This window comes from Takifugu rubripes, chromosome 21 (assembly GCF_901000725.2).
Source record: "Takifugu rubripes chromosome 21, fTakRub1.2, whole genome shotgun sequence".
NCBI lineage: Eukaryota > Metazoa > Chordata > Actinopteri > Tetraodontiformes > Tetraodontidae > Takifugu > Takifugu rubripes.
This window is the reverse complement of record NC_042305.1, coordinates 19117408-19145035: the sequence shown is the minus strand read 5'-3', so window position 1 is coordinate 19145035 and position 27628 is coordinate 19117408. Positions and strand designations below refer to the sequence as shown.

The window sequence follows — 27628 nt, the reverse complement described above, 5'->3', positions numbered from 1 at the left end:
CAGCCGATTCCTCCGGAGCGACTCCTACGTCAGCAACTCGGAAAAGAACCGGATCGTGGTGTCAGAGTTTGGGACGTTAGCCATGCCTGATCCCTGCAAGAACATCTTTGCACGCTTCTTTTCACGCTTTCAGGTTCCCAGTGAGTTTGTCTTCGCCCCCCCCCCCCCCACAGCATAATATTGTGCCAGCAGTGCCAAATGCATTATTAAACTATTCAATTCGTCTGTGCACGTAACTTTAAAGGCGGTTGTGCCAGATTACTGGAGGCAAAGTCAAAGAAATAGTGAAAAAACCTTTCTTTGCTTCCCCTTTCCTGCCCTTGCTTTTGTGCCTACTGAGGGTCGGTGTCTCGTCATAGTGCGTATTTACCGTCCCCGGAACCCGCGTCAGTATTGTTGGGCCTCTTTTCCTATTTCCTCTGCTCCTGTGATCAATCTGCATCATGACGTGAAGCTTCCGAGGAACGGAGCGATGCGTCCAGCAGACCGGTTTAACACCACCCTGTCTCTCCAGAGGCCACCGATAACGCCAACGTCAACTTCGTCAAGTACAAAGGAGACTATTACGTCAGCACAGAAACCAATTTCATGAGACGAGTCGACCCTCGAAGTCTGGAGACCAAAGAGAAGGTAAGAAGGTGCAGTGAATCTGACTGGTGGGGATGATGAGGACTCAGTGATGATGAAGATGATGTCTCACCCTGTGTAAGGTGGATTGGAGTCAATACATCGCTGTCAACTCTGCTACCGCCCACCCCCACTACGGCCGCGACGGATCAACATACAACATGGGCAACTCCTACGGCCGAAGTGGTAAAGTCCTCCTCCACCCTCAGCAGCTCAGCAGCCCGGGGGGAGGGGGGGGGGGGGCAACACTGAAAGGGCCACGTCATGTGACCACAAATCCACACAAGTCCCCATTAGACGGCGGTGCTGTGAGCGAAGGCGAGGCGGCGCCGCTACCGAGCACCGACTGACTGCTGATTCCTGACGCAGGCTTTTTTTACCACATCCTCCGCGTGCCCCCACGTGACGAGCCGGCCGATGCCACGGCGGACTCCCCCGACCTGAGTGGGGCCAGAATCGTCTGCTCCATCCGGGCACCTGAGTCCAGGAAACCGTCCTATTATCACAGCTTCGGTGAGATCCGCCTACACACGCTCAACGTGCACGCTCAGCGTGCGCAGAAGCGCTTAATGAGATGTTGTTTTTCCACACGGTGGGTCCGGCTCCCCGGGGACGATGTCAGCGGGAACATGTTTTTATTCATTCATTTTGATTCTGTTGTTGCTCAGCGTGTCCGTGTCACTCACTTCTTTTCATCATCTCCGCATTTAAATGTGCTTTTTTTCTCTTACAGACTGAAACAAGATCATTTTTCTGGTCCACAGACAAAAATAATGTGGTCGGCTTTTTTTCTAGCTGGCATTTCTCCTGCGTCAGACACTTGTGCAGTTACGAAACGAGAGTGCACGTGGATGAGGTTCATTTAAGTTAAACAGCTGAACTAAACTTTAGAAGTTGCTCCATTCGAGGTTTGTGTTGCACCAGCTAGCTTTATTGAATCTCCCCCACCCCCACCCCCACCAGACAGGCTGGCACCACAAACTCACATTACATAACAACTTGCACACTTTCTTCTGTCGGTGAGATCACAGCAGACGTGTTTTAACTCTTGGAACATACAGTTAGGGTCAGGGTCAGGGTCAGGGTCAGGGTTAGGGTCAGGGTTAGGGTCAGGGTCAGGGTCAGGGTTAGGGTCAGGGTTAGGGTTAGGGTCAGGGTCAGGGTCAGGGTTAAGGTCAGGGTCAGGGTCAGGGTCAGGGTCAGGGTTAGGGTTAAGGTCAGGGTCAGGGTTAGGGTTAGGGTCAGGGTCAGGGTCAGGGTTAGGGTCAGGGTCAGGGTTAGGGTTAGAGCCCCCCAGGCCCTCGCAGAGGGTCAGGGTCAGGGTCAGGGTTAGGGTTAAGGTCAGGGTCAGGGTCAGGGTTAGGGTTAGGGTTAGGGTCAGGGTCAGGGTCAGGGTCAGGGTTAGGGTCAGGGTTAGGGTCAGGGTCAGGGTTGGGGTTAGAGCCCCCCGGGCCCTCCCAGAGGTCCCTTTCACCTTACACTCAGACGGTCCTCGGCCCCCCCGACAGGCCAATGGCCTTTGCAGGTTATTCAAGCGTCATGAAAATTGTGGTATTTAAGCAATGCAACACAAAACCAAATGAGTTACACGCACATAATCAGGAGAACATTAATGAGTTATAATTTGCCCCGACTGTATCTCTATTAGCTAATGTCTACCACAGCGCGGAGCCCAGCGAATATTTGCTTTAATGTGCTGATATTAAATGTTTAAGGTCAGTTTCGATATGAAACAGAGCGCACCAAAATGGATTTAGGCTATTTAGTCGAATACTCTGGTCTGTGGTTTACAGTCCTGCTAAGCTTGATTCCACATGATGAGTGATAAAAGCTTTGTGGTTTCTCGTGCTAATTAGCGTTCTCCCTCTCCAGCTATGTCAGAGAACTACGTTGTGTTTATCGAGCAGCCGATCAAGATGGACCTGCTGAAGTTCATGTTGTACAAAATCCAGGGGAAAAGTTTTCACAGAATCATGTCCTGGCAGCCTCAGTATGGGACCGTCTTCCACCTGGTCAACAGACACACAGGCGAGGTGGGTCCAGCCCGTTTACCGGTACTGTCCAGGGAACATCCTGTATGTGAGCGCACAGACGCTAAAATTAAAGCTAATCTCCAACTCAGCGCGTCTCTTCCTGATTTGTTTCTATGAGGTCTCGCTCCAGCAGGAGTTTCCCAGCTCATTACCCAGAATCCCCATTAAGCATTTCCTTACTAAGTTAAGGTGCAACAAAATAAGAGCCCCCCCCAGAAACCCTGACCCGCCTCATTTTACCCCAGGAGAGTGACGTGAAGTACAGGGCAGCGGCCATGTTCACGCTGCATCAGATCAACGCCTTTGAAGAGAACGGCTTCCTGGTCATGGACATGTGCTGCGGCGACAACGGCGAGATCATCGGAGACTTCACGCTGGAGAACCTGCGCAGAGGGTCGGGAGACATAGACAAGGTGGAAATCCGCAGAAGCAGCTAATAACAAATGAATTCATCCAATTCAACTATATCATTATTCCTTTGACCCCATTTGATGTAAAGGCAAATAGCAATTATTCTGCTTGCTCATCTAATTCTACTAAAATTTATTTGATTTCTAATGTGTGAATAAACATCTGATTTCCTTGTTGAAAGATGAACTTTAACAGGATGCAAACGGTCCTCGTACTTGTCACAAGAGGTTCACGTGTATTTCTGGCAGACAGAAGCAGATGTGTTCTAGACTCGATGGAGACGAGGCTGCGGTGGTCACGACCTCTGCTGCTCAGTGTCCTTCCTCCCAGAACATCAGTAGGAAAATGTGTTTTCCTCCTGCCAGCGGATGCCTGCACATCTATTTTCACCATTTGTTCCGTTACGGTAGCTTTTAAACGTTTGTCGTGTTGTGAGGGTGGAACAGCTGAGAGAACAGCACCGGTCCTTCTCAGCACCTCCACTCAGACCTTCTGGAAGGTCCTTTTTGCCATCTTCTCAGCTGCTGATTTCCTGTGAAACACCAGTTTCTGTCCAAACGTTCTCATCGTGAATTCTTTCGGCAGTTTTACAACTCGCTGTGCAGAAACCTGCCGAGAAGATACGTCCTACCTTTGAACGTGGACAGACAAGCCCCCCTGGATGAGAACCTCGTCACTCTGCATCATTGCAAAGCCACAGCAAAGATGATAAAACCAGGAGAGGTAGGACTCTTTCTTCACCATCGGTTTTGTAATTATTTCTTAAATCTACGTTTCTTGGAATCAGGGAAAGAATCCAGACATGAAGAATAATGAGAGATGCAGCCGGTCCAGTCTCACACACTTGTTGTGCAGCTGGTGACACGTGAAGCTTCTTCCTCAGTGAACTCATGACGTGCAGCAGCCAAACCGGCTGAGACCAACACACACCCACTGTGTCACATTTGCGTGTGTGTTGAAGAAAGGCTGAGCAAAGCTCAAGGAAAGACGGTGTTTTAGTTGTCATGCCTACAAGAGTTATAAAAGCTGAAGAAAGAGAGGTCGCGACGTCAGAAAACGGGGATTTGAAACGGTCGGATCACAAGCGAACATTCAAAAGTTGCAACAAATGAGAAAAAGCCCACTGATGTCCCACAACAGGTTTACATGACTCATGAGGAGCTCCATGATGCTGAGCTGCTGCAATATGGCGGCCTCGAGTTCCCTCAGATCAACTACGAGGAGTACAACGGCAGACCGTACCGCTTCTTCTACTCCTGTGGCTTTGGACACGTGTTTGCTGACTCCTTGCTGAAGATGGACGTCCACACCAAGGAGCTTAAGGTGACCTTGGCCACAGGAGGGACCTCACTGTTAAATAACCAGTGACCTCACATCAAAAGTCGGCCCCTAGTTCAGTGATCAGTAACCCGGACTCTTTCCTGCTTAGGTGTGGCGCCATCCTGGCCTGTACCCCTCTGAACCGGTCTTTGTTGCATCGCCCAACGCTGCTGAGGAAGATGATGGAGTGGTCCTGTCAGTCATCGTCACGCCCAGAAAAGCAAGTATAACGCTGCCACAGCAGCCACAACTGAGTGACACTAGATGTTAGCTCGGCACTTTGGCTTTAAAAAATACACTGAAGAAACTAGAACTCAAGAAAATAGTGCACGTGTCTGTTTCTGTGTGCAGGAGAAAAGCACGTTCCTCCTGGTTCTGGATGCCAAGACCTTCACCGAACTGGGCAGAGCGGAGGTCCCTGTCGATATCCCCTGTGGGACGCATGGCGTCTTTAGCAACACGTGCTAAAAGACGACGTTCGCAGTCAAGTGTTAAAGTGGAAACTCAAGTTCACCCAAGAGGAGAATCTCACTACACAGGTGGCTGTGGAAGACGAAACCCCCTGAAGCTGTAAAATAAAGAACAAAGGAAATCAAAGCTGACAACCTACTGCAGAGTCGAGCTTTCTTCTCCCGCACGTCCTCCTCAGTCCCAAAGATCTCCAGCGTGGCATCAGCACAACCATCACATTTGCCCTCTGCTCAAAGGCATTTGTGTGATCTGTAATCAGGAACCTTCCACCAAGCCCACACATGTGGGGAAACTTAAAGGTAATCCAGGCATTAAAATCCAGATCCATTTGCCCTTTTTGGCTGCGAGCTGCAGTGTTGTCGTGCCATCGCGCGCTGGAAACGTATACTCCCAGCGAGCACGCAGCAGCACTTAGGATACACAAAAATGCATCAGAGGAAATTCAATTTCTGTCAAAGTAATGTGATAGAAATGGACATTGTCTGAAATGCCTGCGAAACAAATGGATCCAACTGGTCGATAGCCTCCAGAGAGTCTAGGAGAGGTCACTTCAGATGGAGCGTTGTTAATACCGGGAAAAACCAGCCAAAACAACGTTTCTGTGCACATAAACACTGGACCCGGGGCACAAGGGGACCAGTTTTCCTGTAATCCGCAGCAAGAACGCGGAGCTGGGAGGAAGCCTAGCCCTCGCCACCTTCTTCACCGTGGTCTCCATCAGCGTCACGCTCCCGTAGGCACTGACTGGATCAGACGGCGCTCCGGACTGGTGAAGGATAGATGTGCGTTCAAGAGTCACAGCTCCAATAGCCGAGCCACAACTGCTCGTTTACTGACCGCTGACGTCTATGGAGATGGAGCGGCGTCGCCCACAGCTGCTGCTCTCTGATTAGAAACCGTGGCCACCACGGCTACAGTATCCAGCAGCAGCTCCTTGGCTTATTTCCTGGAATATTGCTAGTTGGACCTTGTTTCCAGGGTCTCCGCTCAGCTCAGCCTGTGTTGAACAGCTCTCACAAGACACCTTAATTAACCCATAATTCCTAATCTAATCGGTCGAGCTTAACCTCTCTACTCGTACGTGTTTCCACTCGGTACCAAACCTGAAACCAGAGATACGGCGACCTTTGACCTCAGTTTTTAGGCTGCAGAGCAAGCAGAGCCTTATCATCGCTGCCAAACACACTTTAACGATCGGACACCAACAGCAAAACAATTAATGGTTTTTCAGTGTGTTGATCCAGATAATCAAGAATTTAGTGGCCAAGGAAACGCAAAAATATCACCTTCCAGATAACGACTCCAGACCTTCAGACCTTCAGACCTTCAGACCTTCAGAGTTTTAGACCTTCAGAGCTTCAGACCTTCAGAGCTTCAGAGTTTCAGACCTTCAGAGTTTCAGAGTTTCAGACCTTCAGACCTTCAGACCTTCAGACCTTCAGAGTTTCAAAGCTTCAGACCTTCAGAGTTTCAGAGCTTCAGACCTTCAGAGTTTCATACCTTCAGAGCTTCAGACCTTCAGAGTTTCAGAGCTTCAGACCTTCAGAGTTTCATACCTTCACACCTTCAGAGTTTCAGACCTTCAGAGTTTCAGACCTTCAGACCTTCAGAGCTTCAGACCTTCAGAGTTTCAGACCTTCAGACCTTCAGAGCTTCAGAGCTTCAGACCTTCAGACCTTCAGACCTTCAGACCTTCAGAGCTGGTGGTTCAATGGTTGGTTTCAGTCCAACTGGACGTCGCAGCTCTGTTTCTGTAAACATGCAGCTGTGGAGGTGAATTTTGGTGTTTATTCTTTTGTTGCTCTGTAATTGTCAGACAGTCTTTCCATCATGGACGGAGACAAACGCAGCAGAGGGGGCAGCAAGAGTCGCCCCCACCATGGAGCAAATGGCTGGATTAGGAACCCCCACAGGTTTAACCACAGTTACCGATCATGCCGATTCAGCGGTTTGGCTACCTGTGGTCAGCTTAACTCAGTACATCGGATCGCTGCTGTTTGTGCTGCAGAAACACAAACGCTGAAATTTCTGGTCTCGCCGGAGAATTGACACAAACATAAGAGCAGAAGAAGAGAAAACCGACTTGTTTTCTCATCGCCGCTGGTTCTCGTGCCTTTAAAAACTGCAGAGCAGGTTGTGTGAGTGGGTGAAGCATCTGCAGCACAGATGCAGCCAGGACGGGGGGGTCCGATGATGACGGAGGCGTCCAGCTCTGCGGGGACACGAGCACGGCCGGACCGGCGCTGGAGAACAAGAACCAGTCCTGACCCGATTCTGGGCGGTCAAACATCGCTGCCGAGCCGTCTGTCACTGTCAGAGACTAAATGGAGACATTGTTTCCAAGGTTTGTAAAGATTTATGACATTCCAGCCACTGTTTAAGCCATGATGCACGACAAAGTCATTCTGTTTAATGGGGCCGCTTTCTTCTGCGGGTTGTGGGCTTATTTCCTGTGAGCACATGTATAAAATGATCCATTGTGCGATTCCATCTAAATAAATCTTTCTGGAGGAGGAAACACAGATGTCAATGTTAAGCATTTGACTCGTGAATGGATGAAAAAATGAAGGCATGAATGGTGGCATTTTGATCAGCGACCTTTGAACTCTGTCCTCGAGTGAAAAGTTCTGATGCTGCCCAGGAAGGAGCCGACGTGGTGGTGAATAAAAGGTTCTGTGGAGGACCAAATATTCCTGAACCAACTAAAAACACTTACCAACCACTTGATCGTCCCAGTTGTGACTTCTTCTGTCTCAGAGTCGCAGATTCCAAAATAATGAATTTACTCACAACTCAGAGGAACTTGCTACAAAACACGTTCTTAAACGCTTCCCAAAGGTTTGTCAGCATGTACCAATAATATACAATATAACAAAAATACAATTAATAGGATTTAAATCGATGATTACAAGAGAATGTGTTTTTTCATATTGCGTATTTTAATTATCTATTTTTCTGATTGGTGTTTCCGGCGCGCGGTGCGAACCACCGCCCCCTGCTGGTCGATTTGCGCACACCTCTTTATAAAGTGTTGCGATGCCTCCGCGCACATGCAGTCCGTGCGTCCTGGAGCCCTCCACAGGAGCGCGCAGCTGCCTTTGCTGGAGGAAGGAGCGCAACGTTCTGTGGCACCTTTGGCGCTTCTTCTCCGCCCTCAGATCTTTTGACTCTGCCGAGTTTTTTCGGAGGGTTTGAGGAATCCACTGGATCCCAGCAGCAGTGCGAGAGACAGTCTGAGCCTCTAGAATGCGGAGAGACCAAGTCTCACTAGTTTGTCGGTGTACGCGCAGCGCTGACGGACCGCAGGACGCAGATTTATGGATTCGCTGATCGACTGATTGATTCATTTCCCTCAATATCAGAGGAGTTCAGGGGTCCCGGATCCGGTCCGGTGTCAGACAAACCTCGGATCGGGATTGTTGGAACTCGGGGATTTTAGAGGAGACTCTTTTTTACAGCTCAGCCTGGGTTTGGGTCACCGAGGAGAATTAACCTTTCGCGAGGTGGAGGTATTGGATTTTTTCTTTGATTTTTTCTGGACCCGAACTGAGCTCTGCTGAGTCCAACATGAAGTCCGTCGCTGTGTGGATGTGCGTTCACACGTTTCTCCTGCTCATAGGTGAGATGCGACTCATGGAAATGTGCTGCATTTGTAGGTAATTGGGCTCTGAAATAGTCGTTTTCAACCCCTGTGACGGGTTCTGTGACCGTCGTCGGTCTCCTGTCGTCATCAGAGGGCACAGGGTTCGAATCTTTAGCATCCCGACGCTTCAGCCCAATAAAACATCTTTAACTGTCTCACGTAGCTGCGGACAACTTGATACGTGCGTGATTCACGCACATTTGAACCACTGAGCAAACAGCTTCCACAGCAGAAGTGCAGAACTTTTAGCTTTTATTCAGCACATCAAAAATTAAATCAACTAAACTGTGTAGAGATGTAAATCACGACTCACTCAAAAATCCACTATCAATCATCTTCATCATCGTTGTTGATGAAGGTGACGTCCAAAAGAGTAGCAGTATAAGTGTTTACAGAAGATGTTAAATTCAAAAGGAATCGTGTCGATACATTTGTAGAAAACCTAAAACATCAAATTATTTTGCTCTGAAATCGTGAAGCGTCAGCTCACGTTCAGTTCCGGTCACCACCACTAGGAGGCTCTCTTGTCATTTAATCAGAACTGTTTGTAGTCGTAGGACTTGTTAAACTACCGTTTAAAACTCCTGTAAACGTAATTTCTGGATACCCGGATGTGAATTTACCCCAGTCTGAGGCCTTTAAGTGGTAATAACGCAAGATGATAATTACGTAATGGCTGGTGCCATCAGTGTAGCAGCAAAGTGAAGGAGTTTCTGAATGAGCAGCGTGACTGCAGGCACTTAAGGAGGTACGATGTGTAAGAATTTGCAAACCATGGAGAATGTACTGTAAATGTCTCCCCATTAGATTCCTTAACATGTAAAAGCATGTCGGTGCAATCAGACCTGTTCATGCAACCGTAACCTGTAGCATGGAAAGAAGAGACGCCACCTGTAAACCTGATCTGTGATGCTCGACTGTCACTCTCGTCACCTTCACGTTTGTCTCCTGTCCCCCCCCAGATGAGGGGGACGTTTCCAGGGTGGGTCCCTCACCTCTGTCTGTGTCTTTGGTCCGCCATTCTCCTGGAGCTCCTCACAGTTCTGGGCCTGGAGCTCACTCCGAATGGGTGGACTGCATCCAGGCAAGTGAGATGTGCAACCAGAACCCCAACTGCAGCTCTCGTTACCGGGTCATGCGCCAGTGTCTGGTCGGCAAGGAGAAAGACGCCATGCTAGACAACAACAGGGAGTGCCAGGCGGCTTTGGAAGTGCTTCTGGGTAGTCCTCTTTATGACTGCCGCTGCAAGAGGGGCATGAAAAAGGAGCTGCAATGTCTGCAGAACTACTGGACCATTCACATGGGACTTGGCGACGGTAAGAAGCAGACGAAATGATAATTTCCTGTCACAAATTTACAGCACAGGTCGCTGCGAAGCGTCTGCTGGGACTTAAACTACACTTTTTCCAACACATCCTGTGCACCAAAAGCCCCAAATGCTAAGCTAAGCTTTTGATCTGAAATATTCATTAGCAGTAAATCCCTGTTCTGTGCTGTGATTTCATATCTATGAGTCACTTCCAAGCAAATCTCTCTCCAACCTAAAAGCCGCGGCTCTTCTCGAACACTAATGATTTCAACCACACCCAGTGCGGTTGCTGGAGTCCCTGATGCCCTCTTACGATGCTACCAGAAGCCCCTGATGAAAAATATATGCTTTCTTACTTTCCTCACCCTCTTGAAAGTAATGGACCAATAATGGGATTACATTACACGGGCCTGTTATGGGGGACTTATTGGTTTTTACCTAAAGTGTTCCGTATTAACATGTAATTGGGTTGGAGTCCTACAGCTCCGTGGCCCTTGTGTGACCACTCACTCCACACATAAAACTGCACTCTGGATGGAACATTGGAAGACTCTGGATTTTACGTGGTGATGTATTTAGAGGGGAATAATGCGTGCCGAGTCCTCGTTGTCCATCCCTCAGGGTCAGGGCCTACAAGTGTTTCACGCCAACACAAGTCTGCCGGAGTCAGAAGCAGAAAGCTGCACCCTGGGGATGGTTTGAGGGGCTGGTGCCATCCCTCCACGCTTGTAAACATGACCCAAGTGTCATTCCGTAGCGAGCGTCACGCCACGTGGGGGGCGTGAGACAGTCAGTGGCTGCACACGCCGTTCTGACAGAAACGTTAGAAAGTCGCTGAGCTTTGCACGCGTGTGTTGTGATGCATGAAGTGATTCACCAGGCTCCCGTCTCACCGCACCAGCGGCACGTTACCAGGGGACATGTGATGTCACGCACGCTCTGCTGCCTCAGTTTTCTAAAAACTGATCTTCTCTTTCCCCCAAATGCTGCATCAGTCGTGTTCGAGTGCGTCGGGCGGCTCAGCGTCGGTTCGGTGGGTTCGGGTTGGGTGCAGCTTTAATCGGCATGTTAGGTCTCTAAGTGAGAACACACACGTGCAACATGCCAGCTGAACTTCTGGACGACACAGGGAGGGTTTGTCCCGGGCAGAGCCAGATAACGGGTCACGTTAAGTAAAATAATGTGGGGGAAGAATGAAGCTGAAAGTCTAAGAAAGAAAAATTAAAGATGTGAACCAAGCAGGCAGAAGGAGTCGGAGACTCCTGCTGTTTTAACTAGCTTGTTACTTGATCTGAACTCTAATGTACCGTAGCTAAAGGCCAAAAATATCTATCCACTCTGCAGCCTCAGGCTAAAACAAAGTGGGGAAAACCAGACAAAAGTCCGGCTCCGTCGGTATGTTTCCCGTGAACATGACCCGCGTTGATCACGGCCAGAAAGTTGCTCCACGAGCTCCAGGGCCAAACCATCGTCGGGAACGCCGACACCTCCCAAAGATGGAGGACTGAAGCGATACCCTGCTCCCTCACCGGCACCACGAGCCTGAGCTCCTTAAACACACAGGCACTCATCTAAGATTTCAAGCTAGTTTCAGCAAGTTTGTGTTAGTTGCAATTATTTAAAACTGGATCTTTTTTAAGTCATGACTAAAAATCCAAAGTTCTTTCCATCTGGTGACAGAGTCCAATCTCAAAAAACAGAATTGTTTTTTGATCAGATGTCTAATATACCTTCATGTTTGTGCCTGTGTGTGTGTGTGTGTGTGTGTGTGTGTGAGACTGCACTTTCTGAGCCTCCAGCAGGTGCTCAGGCAACATCTTCGCAGTATTTTGAATGTTCTAGACATCGTGAGATGAATGGGAATGTGAGTAACGAGCTCCAGATGTGAATGGGTTTCCCTCCAGCTCGTCACCGTGGCAGCTACAGGTCCACAGGCCTGGAGGTCTTCAGCCACATTCGAGTCCCAGTGTCGCTAATGATGAAATGTTAATCGGGTTTTGTAACGTAAAATGGCAGCTGCGTTCAACGCATCAATACAGCTGCCGTTAATGGCGAACGCTGCTTTCTGCTCGGAATCAGCCGCTTGCTTTGATGAGGCCGACCTGCTTGAATCCATAAAAGAACTAATTACTAAGAAAGAAACAATGGCTGCCACACAGGGATATTATACGGCCTCGCTCCGTTCGGCCCCAGGCCTCGTGTGGATTTAGACCTCAGCTTTGCAGCCAACTTGATAATATATTTTAGCATTCAATTATTCATATGCAAATAAAAGCCAGTGTTGAAGGGAGGTGTGATTATTGTACAGACTCAGATCTTTAAGCAAAACTATTTAATGTTTTAACTCCGATAATTCAACAAATGATGGATGATGATGGTTGTGGGATCATGTGGGACATCAGTTAAAGCTCCACATGCAGCTAAAACCCAAACTAAACATCCACAGGAGACATGTTGACGTTTCTGAATCAAGAATATAGTTGGCAGTATGTTAGCAATAGCATGTTGTTCCCAGGAATGAAGAAAGAAGCCCCATAAAAATGCTTCCCCGGTCACGGCAGCGTTGGTCGTCTGTAGCGTCAGAAATGTTCACGTTGTCTGACCAACTCAGAAATAAAATGACCGTTCTTCTGCACGCAGAATGTTGCCACATCATGAAAGCTTAAATCAAACGAAGTGGACAGAAGGTGGGAGAGGCTGAAAAAAAATGCAATGAAGGAAAGAAGTGAGTGGAAGAAACGGAGTCAGGCGGAGAACCCAGAGGAGGAGCGGGGGGGGCAGTATTCCTTGGTGAAACCATCATTACTATGAGCAATGGTAGCAGTCACCGGTCATTACCTCAGCCATCCACTGTCATAAGCAGAACATTTTTTCCAGCCTGCCCCTCATGTCAGGGGATCAGGGAAGCCAGGAAGCCACATTCTGCATGCTGAACATGCCCCCCCTCCCCCCCCCCAGGTCGGCACTTCCTGGGTGGCCACGGCGTCTCCAGCAGAAGGGATCTGTCGATGGCTTCTTTGGTGATCAATAAGGTCTTCAACATCAGTCATCTTTCATCCTGAAAAAGTGAGAGCGATCGTTAAAACGTGAAGGCAAAACAGGCAAAGTTGGTTCTCATCCATCTGTCTAATGATCTGTGAGGCGCGTTGGCCAAGACCACGTTCCTGGGCTGGAGCGGGGAGACGCAGGGCAGCCAGTGGGCTTTAGATTAGGCTTTTATGGCGGCGAGTTCTCTATACGGGAGGAAGTGACGGCCATTCTGCTCCGTGAATGAATGAATGAATGCTCAATCAATGTCCTGATGTGGACATTAAGTCCAGCTGCTGGCTGAAAGGTTCCCGGTGCTGCTGAATGAGTGAAGCCAAGAGGTCAACAGGCCCTGGGATTCTCATCACCATCCCTCTTATTTATCTTTTCTCTCCTCTACGGTGGAAATTTAGTGGAGAGCAGACAGAACCTGCACAGCCAGATTAAAGATCTGAGCCGCCATCTTCTGATTAGCAGCGTGGCCGCAATAGTGGCGGGACTAAAGATTCGGCACCAGCCAAGAAAACGGGATCAGAATACAGTTGCATGAAGACACGCCGCTCAGAAACATCCATCCATCAGATATTCGGTCATTTCAGCTCCGATATGCTGCTGTTGATGAAGTCAGTTAATTCAATATAAACCCAATTATTTCTGATTGGCTGGAACAGCACAGCTTTAGCAGGAAAAAGGATCAATAAAGTCAGATATTAATCACATTATTCTGGCTGTGATCAACAATAATAAAGATGCTTTCCTGTTGGTTTGCCAGTTTTTCCTCAAGCATTTTCCATCTCTGTTGGGATGAAAATGAAAATTTAAATAAAAACCATGTTGGAGACCGAGTTGAATGGAGGACTGATGCGGACACCATCAGTTGACGCCACTGACGTTCCTGCCGAGTTGGGATGGTATCCTGGGCGACAGGCAATTGTTCGTTTGCAGGATTTACGCCACACTTAAAGTTTAAGGCCAACAGCTGGTGTTAAAATACTCACCTGAGTGAGCGAGGGCTGCCACAGGTGTCTCACACGTCTGTCTTTGGGAGGACTTTCTTACCCAAACCCTGTCTACCCACCCATCATCCATCATCCATCCATCCGTTCTGGCTGATATCGGCAGGAGTTATGAGCACCAATACTTTGGAATGGAGCAGGTATCGGCCCGATACCGATATCTGGTATTGGTACTTGATGATCCCTAACGTGTCCCTAATACATTTCCGTCAGCACTGCAGACGGACGCGACTGGATGAGGTCGAAATTAAGATTTACTCAAAGTTGGTTCAGGGTAAAATGGGGGCAGACGAGCACAGTCAAACAGGCTGGGCGGTGCGAACAGGCGTCCGAAAGGTGATCTGCAGGAGAGACCAACAATCGGTTCAGAACCAGAAGACAGGAACAATGAAACAAACTTGCATTTTAGAGTTCCAGGAACCAGGCTGCACCACGAGGGGTGAAACAACAAACTGGCAACGTTTGGAAAGTGGACCAGGCTTTTACAGCAGGAGGCAGGTGAGGGTGATCAGCTGGAGATGAGTTCCAGGTGTGTAGATCCCCACAGGAGAGAACCTGGACGCAGCCCCGCCCAGCCTGGAAGGAAACAGACAAGGGAAAGACAAGACACAGAAGGGGTGGAAACACTGGGGAATTCCAACAATTTCTAAATATCCACCTCTGATCTTGTCTCAGAAATGAGCAGCCACGTGAAAACGTTTGATAGCCAGGAGAAGATAGAAGATAAGAAGTGTTTTCAGATGAACGTTTGCTGAGTTTGGAAGGTAATTAAAAAAGCTTCAGTTTCCAGGAACATTAGAGCTCTAATAAGGTCTGAAATACAAAATCAGAGTGAAATAATCTAGGATTTCAAGAAGAGCAAGTCAGAAGTCCTCTAACCCTCTTGGACTGGCGACGAGCTCCAGGAAGACTTGGCAGCCTGGGGTTGTGTGACACTGTTCAACTGTTGAGCGGCACCATGAAACCAGGAGGAAACCTCTCCGTGGACCAACTGTTGGCCGTGATGAGTCTGGATTCATGGAGTCAGTTCAATTCCAACAAATGCTGGAGTGCTGGAGGCAATGCTAACAGCATGTGTAAAAGATAAAATGCTTCTACAAACGTACATCGATCCCAAGCACACCTTAAAATCCACAGGCGAACCTCCAGAGGAGCACTGCCATGGTCCTCACAGCCTCCTGATCCAAACAGTTCTAGAGCTCAGAACGTGGTTCTGTGGATAAAAGAGGAAACCGGGCTCTGCTCACCAGCGCTGGCGGAGGATATTTTAGAGATTAATGGGAATAAACCCCATCAAACAGCTTCCATGCAGTGTCTAACTGGAGGCTTTTTCGCCTAATTGTGAGGAGCCAGAAAATGATATAAATTCAGTTATTACACATGGATACAGTTCAGAGCGCTTTAGAATGAGCAAACAACCTGAGTAATATTTATTAAAATTGACTTTGCCTCCAGCCGTAAATGATTTGTCCAGAATGTCAATAGGAAGAAGAAAATCCCAAAACAGGAATCCTTTGATGCAGATGATTCTCATTATTGATAATGGACATGGAGACGCTGGCTGACGGCTCCAACCAGCTTCATAAAGCCGCTCATGGCAAAGGGGAGCGCTGGGAACCCACTTAGGGCTGCGGCCCTCACCAGAAAAAGCCCCATTGTCAGCACCAACTTCAGCCTGTCAGAGCAAATGAAGTCAAATGGAGGCTTAATTACAGCGAGAAGTTGGTGCCCTGTGGCCAGAAGCACCTGATCCCTCAGCTGCTGGGAATCACGTTCTAAATGACTAACGAGCTCTGGGGTGGCACCTTAAGAGCGTAACACCCCTGTCTGTGGGAGTCAGGTCTGCATGTGGGCGTGGGCTTATTACACTATTATTATTATTGCTATTATTATATTAATATTATTGTTGTTGTTATTTGTTATATGGTCTTCATTACGGTTCATTATTATGTGTTATATGGTCTTTATTAGGGTTCATTATTATGTGTTATATGGTCTTCATTACGGTTCATTATTATGTGTTATATGGTCTTTATTAGGGTTCATTATTATGTGTTATATGGTCTTTATTACGGTTCATTATCATTAGTTATATGGTCTTTATTACGGTTCATTATTATGTGTTATATGGTCTTTATTACGGTTCATTATCATTAGTTATATAGTCTTTATTAGGGTTCATTATTATGTGTTATATGGTCTTCATTACGGTTCATTATCATTAGTTATATGGTCTTTATTAGGGTTCATTATTATGTGTTATATGGTCTTCATTACGGTTCATTATCATTAGTTATATAGTCTTTATTACGGTTCATTATTATGTGTTATATGGTCTTTATTAGGGTTCATTATTATGTGTTATATGGTCTTTATTAGGGTTCATTATTATGTGTTATATGGTCTTAATTACGGATCTTAATTAGGATCTTTTTTCCTAAACGTCCACGAGCGACGCTGCGACCCGTTGAGTGGACCTCTGGTGGTTGGCGCCTGGTTCCGACACCTTTCCGATAGTTTCCGTGGCAGCAGCCGGCATTCTCTCCTCATCACCGTCTTTTCCTGCTGAATTCCGAATGCAAAGCTTTTCCACACTGGAGGGTTTGTCTCCATCGCTCTCCATCATAGGAATTTGAATTTGTGGGATTAAGACCTACAGTGAAGCAGGCGGCAGCGGCAACTCAGCCGGCTAAGTGCTAATTAGATTTGATTTGATTTTTTGTCACAAATCATTAATAAGTAGGATTGCACCGCTCATGTGAACGTCGTCCTTAAATCAAACCACATTTTCCAGAGGAGGGAAACAGATTTCATGAATATCCCATTTCCTTTTGGTAAAAAAAGGCCAAAACCAAACTATCTATTTTATTAAAGTCTGTCATTACGAGGAAATGTTACAGTTCATTGTTGGTTGGTTGAAGTGATGACGTCTGGTTCTGAGTATCTCTGGGAATGCTGGGAAGCAGAAGAGCAAAGGTGTGAACGCACCTGTGTCTTTGCTGTTGTTTCAGGTGGAGACGTGGCCGATTCCTCCCCATACGAACCCGTAGCAGCAAACTGGCAGCCCGACACCTTCCGCTTGGCCTCCATCTCCTCAGGTACTGCAGCTCTGACCTTCGCTCGTGAGGGAGGCACCTTTTCCTACAGGTGAACTAGAGGTTAATACCAACAATAGAACCTCCATCAACATTCCTCAGCAGCATTCCAACAGTCAACGATCATCATGCGGGAATATTTGGGAAGTCCTGAGGTGAATTTTAGGCTCCAGCTGCTTCTCACTTATTGAGTCTTTCCCAACCCGACCGCTAACACTCCCGCCATCTGAGGGGCGATTTCCGACCAAGTATCCCTAATCAATAGAGCTCTTATCAGGAGGCACAGCTTCAGGAAAAGTGGAAATTAGAAACATTGACTCTGTTTGAAAACACATTCTTATATTTTCTAATTTAGCTTTTCAATCCATTTCCAGAGGAATCTATTTAGGCTCAAACTACCGAGATTTTTCCTGTTATAAGGAGAAAACAGTGAGCTTTATCTCTGAAGTGTTACACCAGTCAGGTCCTGGCTTCTCAGAAATAAACCCATTTGAACTTGCTGAATAATCTCCAAGTTGTCTGGAGAAAACCTGCAAAATCCAGTAATTGAAGAGCAGATGCTTTAGGTCAGCAGGCCAAATTCCCAGTTTAACCAGAGTAAAGTGGACCTATGCATTGGGATATAACTGGGACTCACAGCTCTTTCCTTCAGTCACTCCAAGGTGCAATATTGGATTTGGTCTTTGAAACCTCTTTAGCCGCAAGCTTTCCTCATTATTTCTCATTTCTGAGGACAAAGTAATTGATTGTGGTACAAAAGCACCACGGGCACAACACAACAGTAATTCCACACTTGTGTATTCTCAGTTCAATTACTTAAGCCACACATATTTTAATAATCATTCCCATAAATGTTAACCTGTCTTGAGACACGGGGAGTTCATGATATCTGCTGTCTGATGAGGACGGGGGAGTGTGTACTCACCACGGAAAGGGAGGAAATTGAAAAATAATCTTTTTAAGATTTAAGAATAAGATGTGTGTGTGCGTGTGTGTGTGTGTGTGAGATAAGAGACAAAGGTATGGAAAAAAGAATTCTATACAGTATCTTTCTGCTTAAGTTTCAAAAGCCCAACATTTACTGTCTGGGGCGTCTTTCCCATGTTCCACCCTACGAGAGCTGCACGTGTCCGGGCAGAGACACCACACGGAACCCGAGGCGCTCCTTCGCCTCGATGGCGTGAACGCAGCCAGGGATGATGTCATTGGACGATGTCTTGCCGTGACTTGGTTGGACTACGTGCATCAGTTCTCCACCTGTGGGCCGTGTCAGAAGAGACGAGAGAGTTCTGTTCAATATTTGCTATGCGATTATCCCAACTGCTCTATATTATATATGCTATCATAGATATGACGCAGCAGAACTCAACATGGCCCTGCATGGAAGTAAATCCCCATTTTAAAGTCCAGGAAGTTCAACTTTTTCTTTAGTGTATGTTGTGAGAATGAGCTACACAAGCCGTGCTGATGACCTTACTGTCCTTATATAATGTACGTGGAGTGCTCCGGATCAGCTTTTCTTTAAGCATATTGTTATTCTTTAGTGTTAGGGTTAACCCTAACCCTAACCCTAACCCTAACCCTAACCCTAACCCTAACCCTAACCCTAACCCTAACCCTAACCCTAACCCAGCCATTGAAAACATCCCTAGACCCCCATGCTGCTCCCAGCGTAGGGGTGGTGTTGGGCAGGTGATGAGTGGGGCCGGTTCCAGACATGAGCCAAAGGTCAAAACTTAAAGAACGTAATCAATGACCCTCTGGAGCTCCGTCAGAGAGCCCATTGGGTTCTGGGTCCCATCTCCTCCTGGATGTCAGGTATGATGGAGGCCACTGGGAGAAGCTTGAGGACCAGGCACAGTACCAGGGTCTGAGCTATAGGAGCCTGATCTTCTGCTCCACCTTCCTATACGCCACTGAGAGACAGGAAGATGTGTGTGCTTCCAAATCATGTCCAATCACTTAACGTTACTGCAGGTACCAATTAATAATTAGCAATAATATTAACATTCAGAGAGGTGGTGGGACCCTCGACCCATTCAGAATAAACATATTCTGCATTTATATAGGAAACCATCTCTAATAGTCGTGCTGTGTCCGTGTTGATGTTGTCTTGGTGTTGCATTGTGACAGCTCATTACATCAATTTTGCTGCAATTCAGCTTTTTCTTATTTTCAAAATAAATATTGTCATTATTTAGGCCTCAGATTAATAGTTAAGTATTCTATAACATAATGCACACTAAATGACATAAACCCTTGACTTTAACTCTCCACATGCTCCACATGTAATGTATTCCGTCTCTTCGACCTGCTACTGAGGTAATTAACTTATTGGGAGCAGAGGGCAGCGTTCAGAGATCCCTGCAGGAATAAAGTTGAACGTTCCTTAGCGAGACCCTCTGACTCTCAGCACTAAGCCGCTCACCTCTCAGCTTTTTGTGCTCACCATCCAATTAAATGCAGCAGCTCGTTTCTGCAGCTCAGAGAATCAGAGCGGCCGTACGGTCGTGCTCAGCATGCTTTCCAAATGCTTGACTTCCTCAAATTGTCTCTGAACAATTATGATTACTTATGCAAACGCTCGGCTCTCCTTCTTTGGGCGGCGGGTTTTTTCTGTTTGTGCAGCAGCTCTTGCTGACGCACCTGCGTGCATTTACATTAGCTCGTTTATATGTGTCGTTAGTCCTCTTCCTAATCAGTTTACCCTCAGCTGAAGCTGAGCTTGTCCCACCGGAGACAGTCGAAGCTTAATATCATCGTTTGCAGTCTTGCATTTATCTTAGAAATTCAATTAAAACATTGAATAGTCCAAGGACGTCTTTTTCTTTACTTGTTTTAAGCAAATTATCACTATAATGTTCCACCATGTATAGTTGACTGAGTGCACTGAGGGCAAAAGGCCATAAAACAGCATCCGTGTGTGTGTGTGTGTGTGTGTGTGTGTGTGTGTGTGTGTGTGTGTGTGAAGCACTAAGCACTATGTTTACTATGTTTACAATGATTTAAAATCCCCTTGGACGCTTCTTTACATCCTCTGCAAATGCTTTTTTCACAGCCAAATCTTTTGCCTTCTTATCGCTCCTCCCACTGCTTCATGTGGTGCCAGTAGTTTCCTGCTCAAAGCTTCAAATTCAGTTGATCCTTGGAAACAGTTTGGGAGTTTTGGAACGCCGACGTCGGAGCATCTTTGCTGCTCGGTAATGTGGACCTCCGGGATCTCCTCGGGGTGCTGAGCTAATGACGGATGAGGCCTTTGACACGGAGATGCTTGACATGCTCCTCGGGGGCCCGGCTGAAGACTTCCCTAACAAGCGTGCACACGCACGCACTCCCAGGGCCGTATTAAATGCAAACTTTGGCACCTTTCCTAATTACTGAGAACATTACTCTGAGCCAAGAGCCTCTTGCTAACCTGGGATGAACTTCCGCAGCACAGCGTCCCTCGAGTATGACATGATATATAAAATGCACAATTCAAATTAGCCAGACAGAGAACAATTACAGAGTAGGGAAGCTCTTGGGGGGGGGGGGGTTGAAATCCATCTGTGCTTTCTTTTTTATCAGCTTCTCCTCCACAGATGCAGTGTCCCCCACCACTCTCGTTTATTTCCCCCAGGAACGCTACCATCCCCGGCCGCTCTCCTTTCTGCCTCCTCCCATTTCTTTATTCTTTATCTTCCTGTGGGCTGCACGTGCAGGAGGAATATCTGCTTCTCTATGGTGCGATTTCATTTACGATGCTCCAGAGCAGAGAGGCCTATTAAAACCCTGTTTACAGCCAAGCGGCAGCACCACCGGGGGCCGGGCCGCACCACCGGGGGCCGGGCCGCTGCTTTAACTGCTGCTGGCACAATTTTTATAAGGTCGCATTTTTAGGCCCACAAAGGCGATCATGAATAAACAACATAAGACGACTTCTGTTGTCCTCTCATTAGTTTCTAAATTACACGAATCTCTTTTTGAGATGTCACCTCTTATTTAGCAATTATTTAGTGCCTCAGGCTTTATGGAGTTAAATCCACAATATTCGCCGTTGTTTGGTAAAATGTCGTAAAAAACAGCAAACTCTTGGTCAAAATCTTTTTTTTTTTTCATTTTGAGTAAAAAGGTTTAAATAGGGTGGGAAAAAGCAACAGATTATATTTTCTGCTGCTTATGACACTGATCGATTATAGATTTATTACCCCCATTAATCAACTTGCCGTGTAGCTGTTTTCCATCCGGCCACCAGCTCATTAATGTACTGTACAGCGCTCCAGGTCTGAGGAGAGATCCGTGTAAACTGTTGTGAACTGCTGATTGCATTGCTGGTGGGCTGGGTTAATTATTCCAAGCACAAGAGTCACAGCTTTCCTGAATTAGGCCGGATTAATTGAAAGCGCCATGGCGTGTCTTCGTAAATGGCTGTCAAATCTGCGCCCAGTTTGTGTCATCTCATGTTTCTATCTGTCAGGATCAGCTGCTGCCATCAGCCCCTCATAAAGCTTCTCCATTTTCATGCCTCTTATCAAGCCCTTTCTCCTCACATTATGGCCCAATATATTTGCCAAAAACCTCCATAGTAATGCACTCAGAAAATCAATTATAACTGTGTAACGCCGCGCTCTTCCTCACCCATCTTCACTTTGTTGCTTCCTTCCTCTGTCTCTTTCCATCATCCTGTTTGTGCCACGTCACAGTCATCAAGTGGGCTTTGCGTCTTGTGTTGCCCCCGAGACATCTATTTGGGTTGAGCACCAAATTCAATCTCGGCTGGCCAATCAGTGGTAGCAAAAACCTGTCCATGGGTGCCGTGTGAGAAGGAGCCTCAGCCCTGTTTGGTCAGATAAATCTTAGTAGCTCATCCTTCTCCCTTTTCATCCTGGACCCCCCAGTGGCCCACATTAGAGCCTGCAGATGGCCAAGGTAGATTTAGCAGCTGTAATCCATCAATGTAATGTAGCTTGAGCCGCACGGCCTCGCCACACCTGCAGCCGCTGTCGCCCGGCTCAGCCCGGCCCGCTCCAGGAGGAAGGCTTGACCCGGCATCCTCTGGCCGAGAACAACGCATCTTTTAGTCCCTGTAATCACTGATCAGTCGACAGATGCTGCTTTGACAAGGTCGGCTAATTAGCTTGCTTTTTTAATTAGCTTTCTAGTGTTGCATAAGTAATTTGGGAGCACTTTTGTCCGTCTCACGTGTTCTTACGCCAACAAGAAAGAGATTTTTACTGGCAAACATCTGCTGTTGAGTGTCTGTCCTCTCCTTTAAGAGCCTAGAAGGATGCACAGGTTCTGTGACACAGGGGGAAAAGGCACTTGTGCGGACGCTTGATCCCGAGAAGTGTTTCACTCTATGGAAATATGGAATCCTTAAGAAATGAAGCCTCAGTCAACAGAAAACAGGTGATCTGTCTCAAGGAACGAGGTGGCTGTTCTTCAAGGGCAGATGGAGTTTCATCAGTAGCAATCAGAAATCAAAACTCATTAATTTGGTGGGGCGTGATGTGCTCCATGCATCCTTGTTTCCAGGATTGATGTGATGCTCCTCTTTTAAACAATACAACATTTCAAGGACGCCCCTCTAAAATAAATGGCCCTTTTCCTGCTCGCGGCTGTCTGAGAGGCGCCGCGTGTGATTGGTTCTGTTGAATAAGAAATGATTCTTTCTGCATGTCACCATGGTGTTGTGACCTCTGAAATATCATTATCTACAGAGGAGAGAGGTTAAATTGTCTAATATAGCCTCAATATACAGAGCTGGACACCACAAGTGAGCACAGACTCTGGTTTATTACGCCGATACGTCAAGAAAAGGTTTTGTGCTGCTGGAATAAAGGCAGCATCTCCTGAACATAAAGAGGAACCCAATCACATACTGAAGATTGTCCATGAAATGTGCCCCCCGATGGACCGTCTTTCCAAGTATTGATCGGATGAAACGTATTTTTATTTCACCACTTGTGAACCCTTCAGTAAGTGGATCGTATTATGCAGAGCTTATTATGATGTGCACTTTGCACAGATGTTGTATTATTTAGTGTTGTTTGCACTGACCTGCATCTCCACGCTCCATGTACCAGGCTCAACTCCAGCACAGGGCAAGAATCAAAAGGCTTTTAATAAGGCAGAAACAGGTCGGCACACAGGAGGTGAAGCAACAAAGGCAAAAGTACAAAATGGGCAGACAGAAGAAGGTCAAACTAACCATAGACTTTAGATTAGCAAAGGAAACCAAGCTTGGACACCAACGCCGCTACAAGATGAGCCTGCAAGACAAAGACCGGGGCTTAATTCAAAGACAAGGGTGGAGACGATGAGATTATTTCATTCATTTCAATTCATGTTTATTTATATCGCCTCTGTTACAATCAGAATTGCTTCTAGGCCCTTTCCAGAATCCCAGGGCCTGACCCACCCCCAACAAGAAACAATGGCAAGAAAAACTCTCAATTTATCAGGAAGAAACCTTGAGCAGGACCAGGCTGAAAGAACCACAAAAGAGGGAAACACAGGCAGGATTAGGATTAGGATCATGGTTGGGATCGGAGAAGTCCAGGGAACATGTGGAGAGATTTGTTTTAGGTTTTAAGAAGTAACGGCTTAGTTATCAACCTTCGACCTTAACGCTCCACACTCCAGTCCAGAAGGGGGCAGTAATGCACCTACAAGCTGTTTCCCAACTGCCATAAAATGACAATAGAAGAAGCAGGAGAAGCCATATAGGATTTGAAGGTAATGAAATGGTGGATAGTTCTGGTGAGAGTGCAGTGAGTAAAGAACAAATATCAATGGCTGGAACATCCAGTCAAGCTCAGAATGAAAGTGGAGCTCATCCAGAGATGAGGAGAAATGGGAGAATGAGACAGTTACATAGGAGGGAAGCCACAGGAGCATCATAGAGGACGTCACAGCACCAATGAGACTTCCAGGATTGTGTATCACACATTTATGGTGCAGAACCATGAAACAGGAACTTTTGGGAAACATGGAACATCTCCTCTTCCCGTGTTCAAGGTACCACTCGGATATTCACACTCAAAGAAACAAGATTCACTTTAGTTTAACAGTTATTGAGGAGAAATCCAGAGGCTGCTGCATTTAGAGCCGTTTTTAGATTTTTCACCATTCTTCCATTCTTGCATTTAATCTCTTCATACACTTTACAACAACTAATACTGTGAAAAGGTTCCAGCATTACCTGGGAATGAATTACCCAACATTCAATTTTAAATTGGAGACAAATAAATTAGAATTCCATTTAAGTTCTGCAAGTGATTTAATTAAAAACTGCAGGCTTTCCTCAGCTCCTTTAGCCCCCAACGTTATCGAAAGGTTTCTGTGTTCAAGCCCAACTTTTGCTGTGAGGGAGGAGACCAACGGATTCTGTTTTATCGGTTGACCGTAGCTTTTATTTATTTAGTTATCGAGATTGAAGGTATCGATTCAGCGAAGCAGTGGATGCAGGGTTTTCATCCTGCTGGTGAAACCTCACTTGTTCCAGTTTCTATTCTATAACAGTCATTAGAGAGCTCAAGTTTATTCCCAGTCTGTTGCTGTCCGTGACCACGGCGCTCTGCTTGCTGTCTGCTTTCAGGGATGCTCACAGTGGCACCAAAAGGGTTCAACTGTCTGGACCCGGAGAAGAACTGCAACCCCTGTCTGGACGCCGCCAAAGCCTGCAACCTCAACGGCAGCTGCAAGAGGCAGCGTTCCACCTTCATCGGCATCTGCATCAAAGAGGATCCCAACAGGGGAGAAACGTGCAGCAGGAAGCGCTGCCATAAAGCGCTGCGCTCCTTCTTGGATCGCGTGCCTCCCGAGTTCAGCCACCGGCTTCTTTTCTGCCCCTGCCAGACGGAGGGCTGTGCGGAGCGGCGGAGGCAGACCATCGTGCCGGACTGCTCCTACAACGACAAAGACAAACCCAACTGTTTGGAGCTGCGGACGCTCTGCCGCCAGGACTCCCTCTGCAGGTACAGACCCTAACCCTAACCCTAACCCTCTGCAGGTACAGACCCTAACCCTAACCCTAACCCTCTGCAGGTACAGACCCTAACCCTCTGCAGGTACAGACCCTAACCCTAACCCTAACCCTCTGCAGGTACAGACCCTAACCCTAACCCTAACCCTCTGCAGGTACAGACCCTAACCCTCTGCAGGTACAGACCCTAACCCTCTGCAGGTACAGACCCTAACCCTCTGCAGGTACAGACCCTAACCCTAACCCTAACCCTCTGCAGGTACAGACCCTAACCCTAACCCTAACCCTCTGCAGGTACAGGGTTGGGTGCTGCTGTTGTTGACCTTTAGGATCTATTTAAGGCCCTGTTGCATGAGACATTTGCTGCGTTATTAAGTCCCGATTTGCTGTCAGAATCAAGCTGGGACATTTACGCAGTGAGTGATTCTGGCTCTTCTGGTGCACGTTTCATAAGCAACACGAGCTTAAAGTGCAGCATAAAGTGTTTTAGTCTCCGACCGTAACCGTGTGATCTGAGTCTCGGTGGCGTTTTAGAGAAACGGCCTCTCGCATGGCCGATGAAGATGTAAGCCTAAACGGAACACCGAACGCTCAATTAAACTCAGCACAACATTAGTGGACCTCATTGGCTGCACGAGGCCCCTGTTGGATACGAGCGACTGCCTTCACTTGGCACCCACCCAGCTGTGACATGTTTCCTTGTGTTAGCGGAGCCCAAACAAAGCCGTCGTACAATCCACTAAATCAGCTGTCGACTGCCCGTCCTGACGGCGTCCTGCCACACAGACAACACGCCAAGCCGAGGATCCGTGTCCATTAGTCTGGTAGAACAAAGATGTGAGATAGTTAAATGAGCTTTTAAAAGCTCATTTGTGTGCCTAATGGACTCCGACCAAGTGTCAGACTCACGGAAGCGCAGTGCCAAAAATAACACTCATTATTTGAAGATTATGAGGAAGATTTGTACTGATATTTAACTACTGGAAATTTAAATTACCGGGGGTACAAGCACACAATGGACATTCTGTTGTTGTTGTTCTCTTGACTAATCAGAGATTTGAGTTTGTATGGAATCAAATAGATTTTCTGGTCATGTGACTTTCAAATGACTGCATCTCTCCATGCATAACCACTAATTATGATAATTAAAGGCATGTTGTTTGCACCTGCTAAGCCTGACTGGTAAAACCGAAACTGTTTCTTCATTCCAACAGGGATGAACGTTTGGAAGCGCGATTGCTTGCTGTCCATTTGATGATTGTCCTAATAATTACCTGCTTGCTGCGTGGCTACAGGCTGAGTGGCTTTCCTTGACCTTTAGCCCTCAGGTGTCTGCTGTGCACCTCCTCACTGAGAGAGATGAAATAGAATGTTAAAACTCATTATCTGTGGCTGTGTTATGCCCCACCAAGGTCAACAGCTCGATGAGCAGCACGTGCACACACACATGCACCGTATGGGAGCGCTGACAGTAGCCCAGCAGCTGTCTGGACACTTAGCTCTTCCATTCCTCTGATATTCTGCTCTTTGAGTGGTGCTTTCTGCAGGAGAAAGCCTCCATTAGACACTTCATTGGTCACTGCCGGCTTGACAGTTCGGTGTTTTTTTGTTTTTTTTAATCTTTACGAGAGTTCTACACAATCACATCTGTGTGCTCTTCTTCAAGCGTCCTCTGTCTGAGTCGATGTCCTTAGTCTAGTACGTGGTTTCAGACATCCTTCCAGGATGCCCTTGCATCCTAGAACACCTTGAAAATGATTTGATGCATTTATTTATTGAAACATTGTATTAAGAAACACGTTATGCTTTCAGTTTGGTTGTTGTTTGTCTGTTCTTTGTATAATGTGCAAGTAATTTAGCTAAAAAGGTGACAGAAAGGGTTGTACGATTGTCCCACTTCAGCATCCTTCAGATGAAATGTCCTTGTCTGCCCAACTCTCAGGAGTATTGGGAAGGGAGGATGCTGCTCCAATATGACTGACATGGTCCTAAAATGATCCACGCTTCCCTGCAACCTGGGTGCAAAAGCACTTATATGACATTTGAACATCAAACCGACTGAATAGAATAACATTTAGAGGGAGGATAGAGATTTTAAAGTGAACTGATTGGAAAAAATCCCCCTTCACGTGCACTAGCCCTAACCCTAACCCTAACCCTAACCCTAACCCTAACCCTAACCTTTGCCTGATGTTGTTCAGTTCTTTAACTCTTCAGATTCAGTCCTGAAATGTGCAGTTGTTGCATTGAACTGGTGCAGTACACACACCCTAACAAAGTTAGAAGGATCAGGACCCATGTAATGACACACTTAATTGTTGGCTTTAAACGGGACTGGGGGGGGGGGCAACAGACATAGGCAGGTTCAGGAAGACAAAAGAGCAAAGAGAAATAAAACATCACCCATTTTTTATGTCAGGCAGGCAGGAAGAAATATCACTTTTTCAATCACTGGCATCAATGTGATAAAAAACTGGGAGAACTTGAGAAAAGACTCTTCCCAAACTTTTCTTGGGAACAGAACTCAAACTCCAATAAAAGCAGGGAGCAGGTTTTCCTCTGCTTTGTTCCGCTCTTTCCGAGATGTGTTGATAAATGCAGGGAGAGATTATTCAACAAGAGGCTTGTGTCCTCAGGGGATGCCTTCCTGGCTCCAAAGAGGGAAAACACAGTAAGTCCAATCCTATTTCATTTTACCAGGGGACAAAAT

At 46.9% G+C, this 27628-nt stretch overlaps 2 protein-coding genes and 1 long non-coding RNA gene across 4 annotated transcripts in view; 2 read left to right on the top strand and 1 right to left on the bottom strand.

Annotated features, from left to right (window-relative positions):
* LOC115247638 (beta,beta-carotene 9',10'-oxygenase-like) overlaps positions 1–6126 on the top strand; it is a 7792-nt gene extending 1666 nt beyond the window's left edge. The window contains exons 3-12 of the mRNA XM_029830008.1: positions 1–140; positions 515–630; positions 711–813; positions 997–1140; positions 2500–2660; positions 2906–3073; positions 3657–3794; positions 4212–4394; positions 4501–4611; positions 4743–6126. The exon at positions 1–140 is cut by the window's left edge and continues 72 nt beyond it. Of these exons, the coding sequence (XP_029685868.1) occupies positions 1–140; positions 515–630; positions 711–813; positions 997–1140; positions 2500–2660; positions 2906–3073; positions 3657–3794; positions 4212–4394; positions 4501–4611; positions 4743–4859 (1381 nt within the window). The 3' untranslated portion in view covers positions 4860–6126. The remainder of the gene's footprint in view (positions 141–514; positions 631–710; positions 814–996; positions 1141–2499; positions 2661–2905; positions 3074–3656; positions 3795–4211; positions 4395–4500; positions 4612–4742) is intronic.
* A 1785-nt stretch (positions 6127–7911) lies between these two features.
* The window catches only part of LOC101078196 (GDNF family receptor alpha-2-like), a 33715-nt gene continuing 13998 nt past the window's right edge, over positions 7912–27628 (top strand). For both annotated transcript variants that reach the window (XR_965463.2, XM_003975237.3), the window contains exons 1-4: positions 7912–8481; positions 9468–9821; positions 16869–16955; positions 24532–24910. Coding sequence is in view for 1 of the 2 variants with exons in the window: in XM_003975237.3 (XP_003975286.2) it covers positions 8430–8481; positions 9468–9821; positions 16869–16955; positions 24532–24910 (872 nt within the window). In the remaining variant the exon portion in view is untranslated. The remainder of the gene's footprint in view (positions 8482–9467; positions 9822–16868; positions 16956–24531; positions 24911–27628) is intronic.
* LOC105418072 (uncharacterized) lies at positions 12046–14995 on the bottom strand. The gene is made up of 5 exons (XR_965462.2): positions 14981–14995; positions 14737–14866; positions 13840–14433; positions 12653–12872; positions 12046–12511 (listed from the first exon to the last, which is right to left on the bottom strand). It is a non-coding gene; the product is annotated as an uncharacterized lncRNA (long non-coding RNA).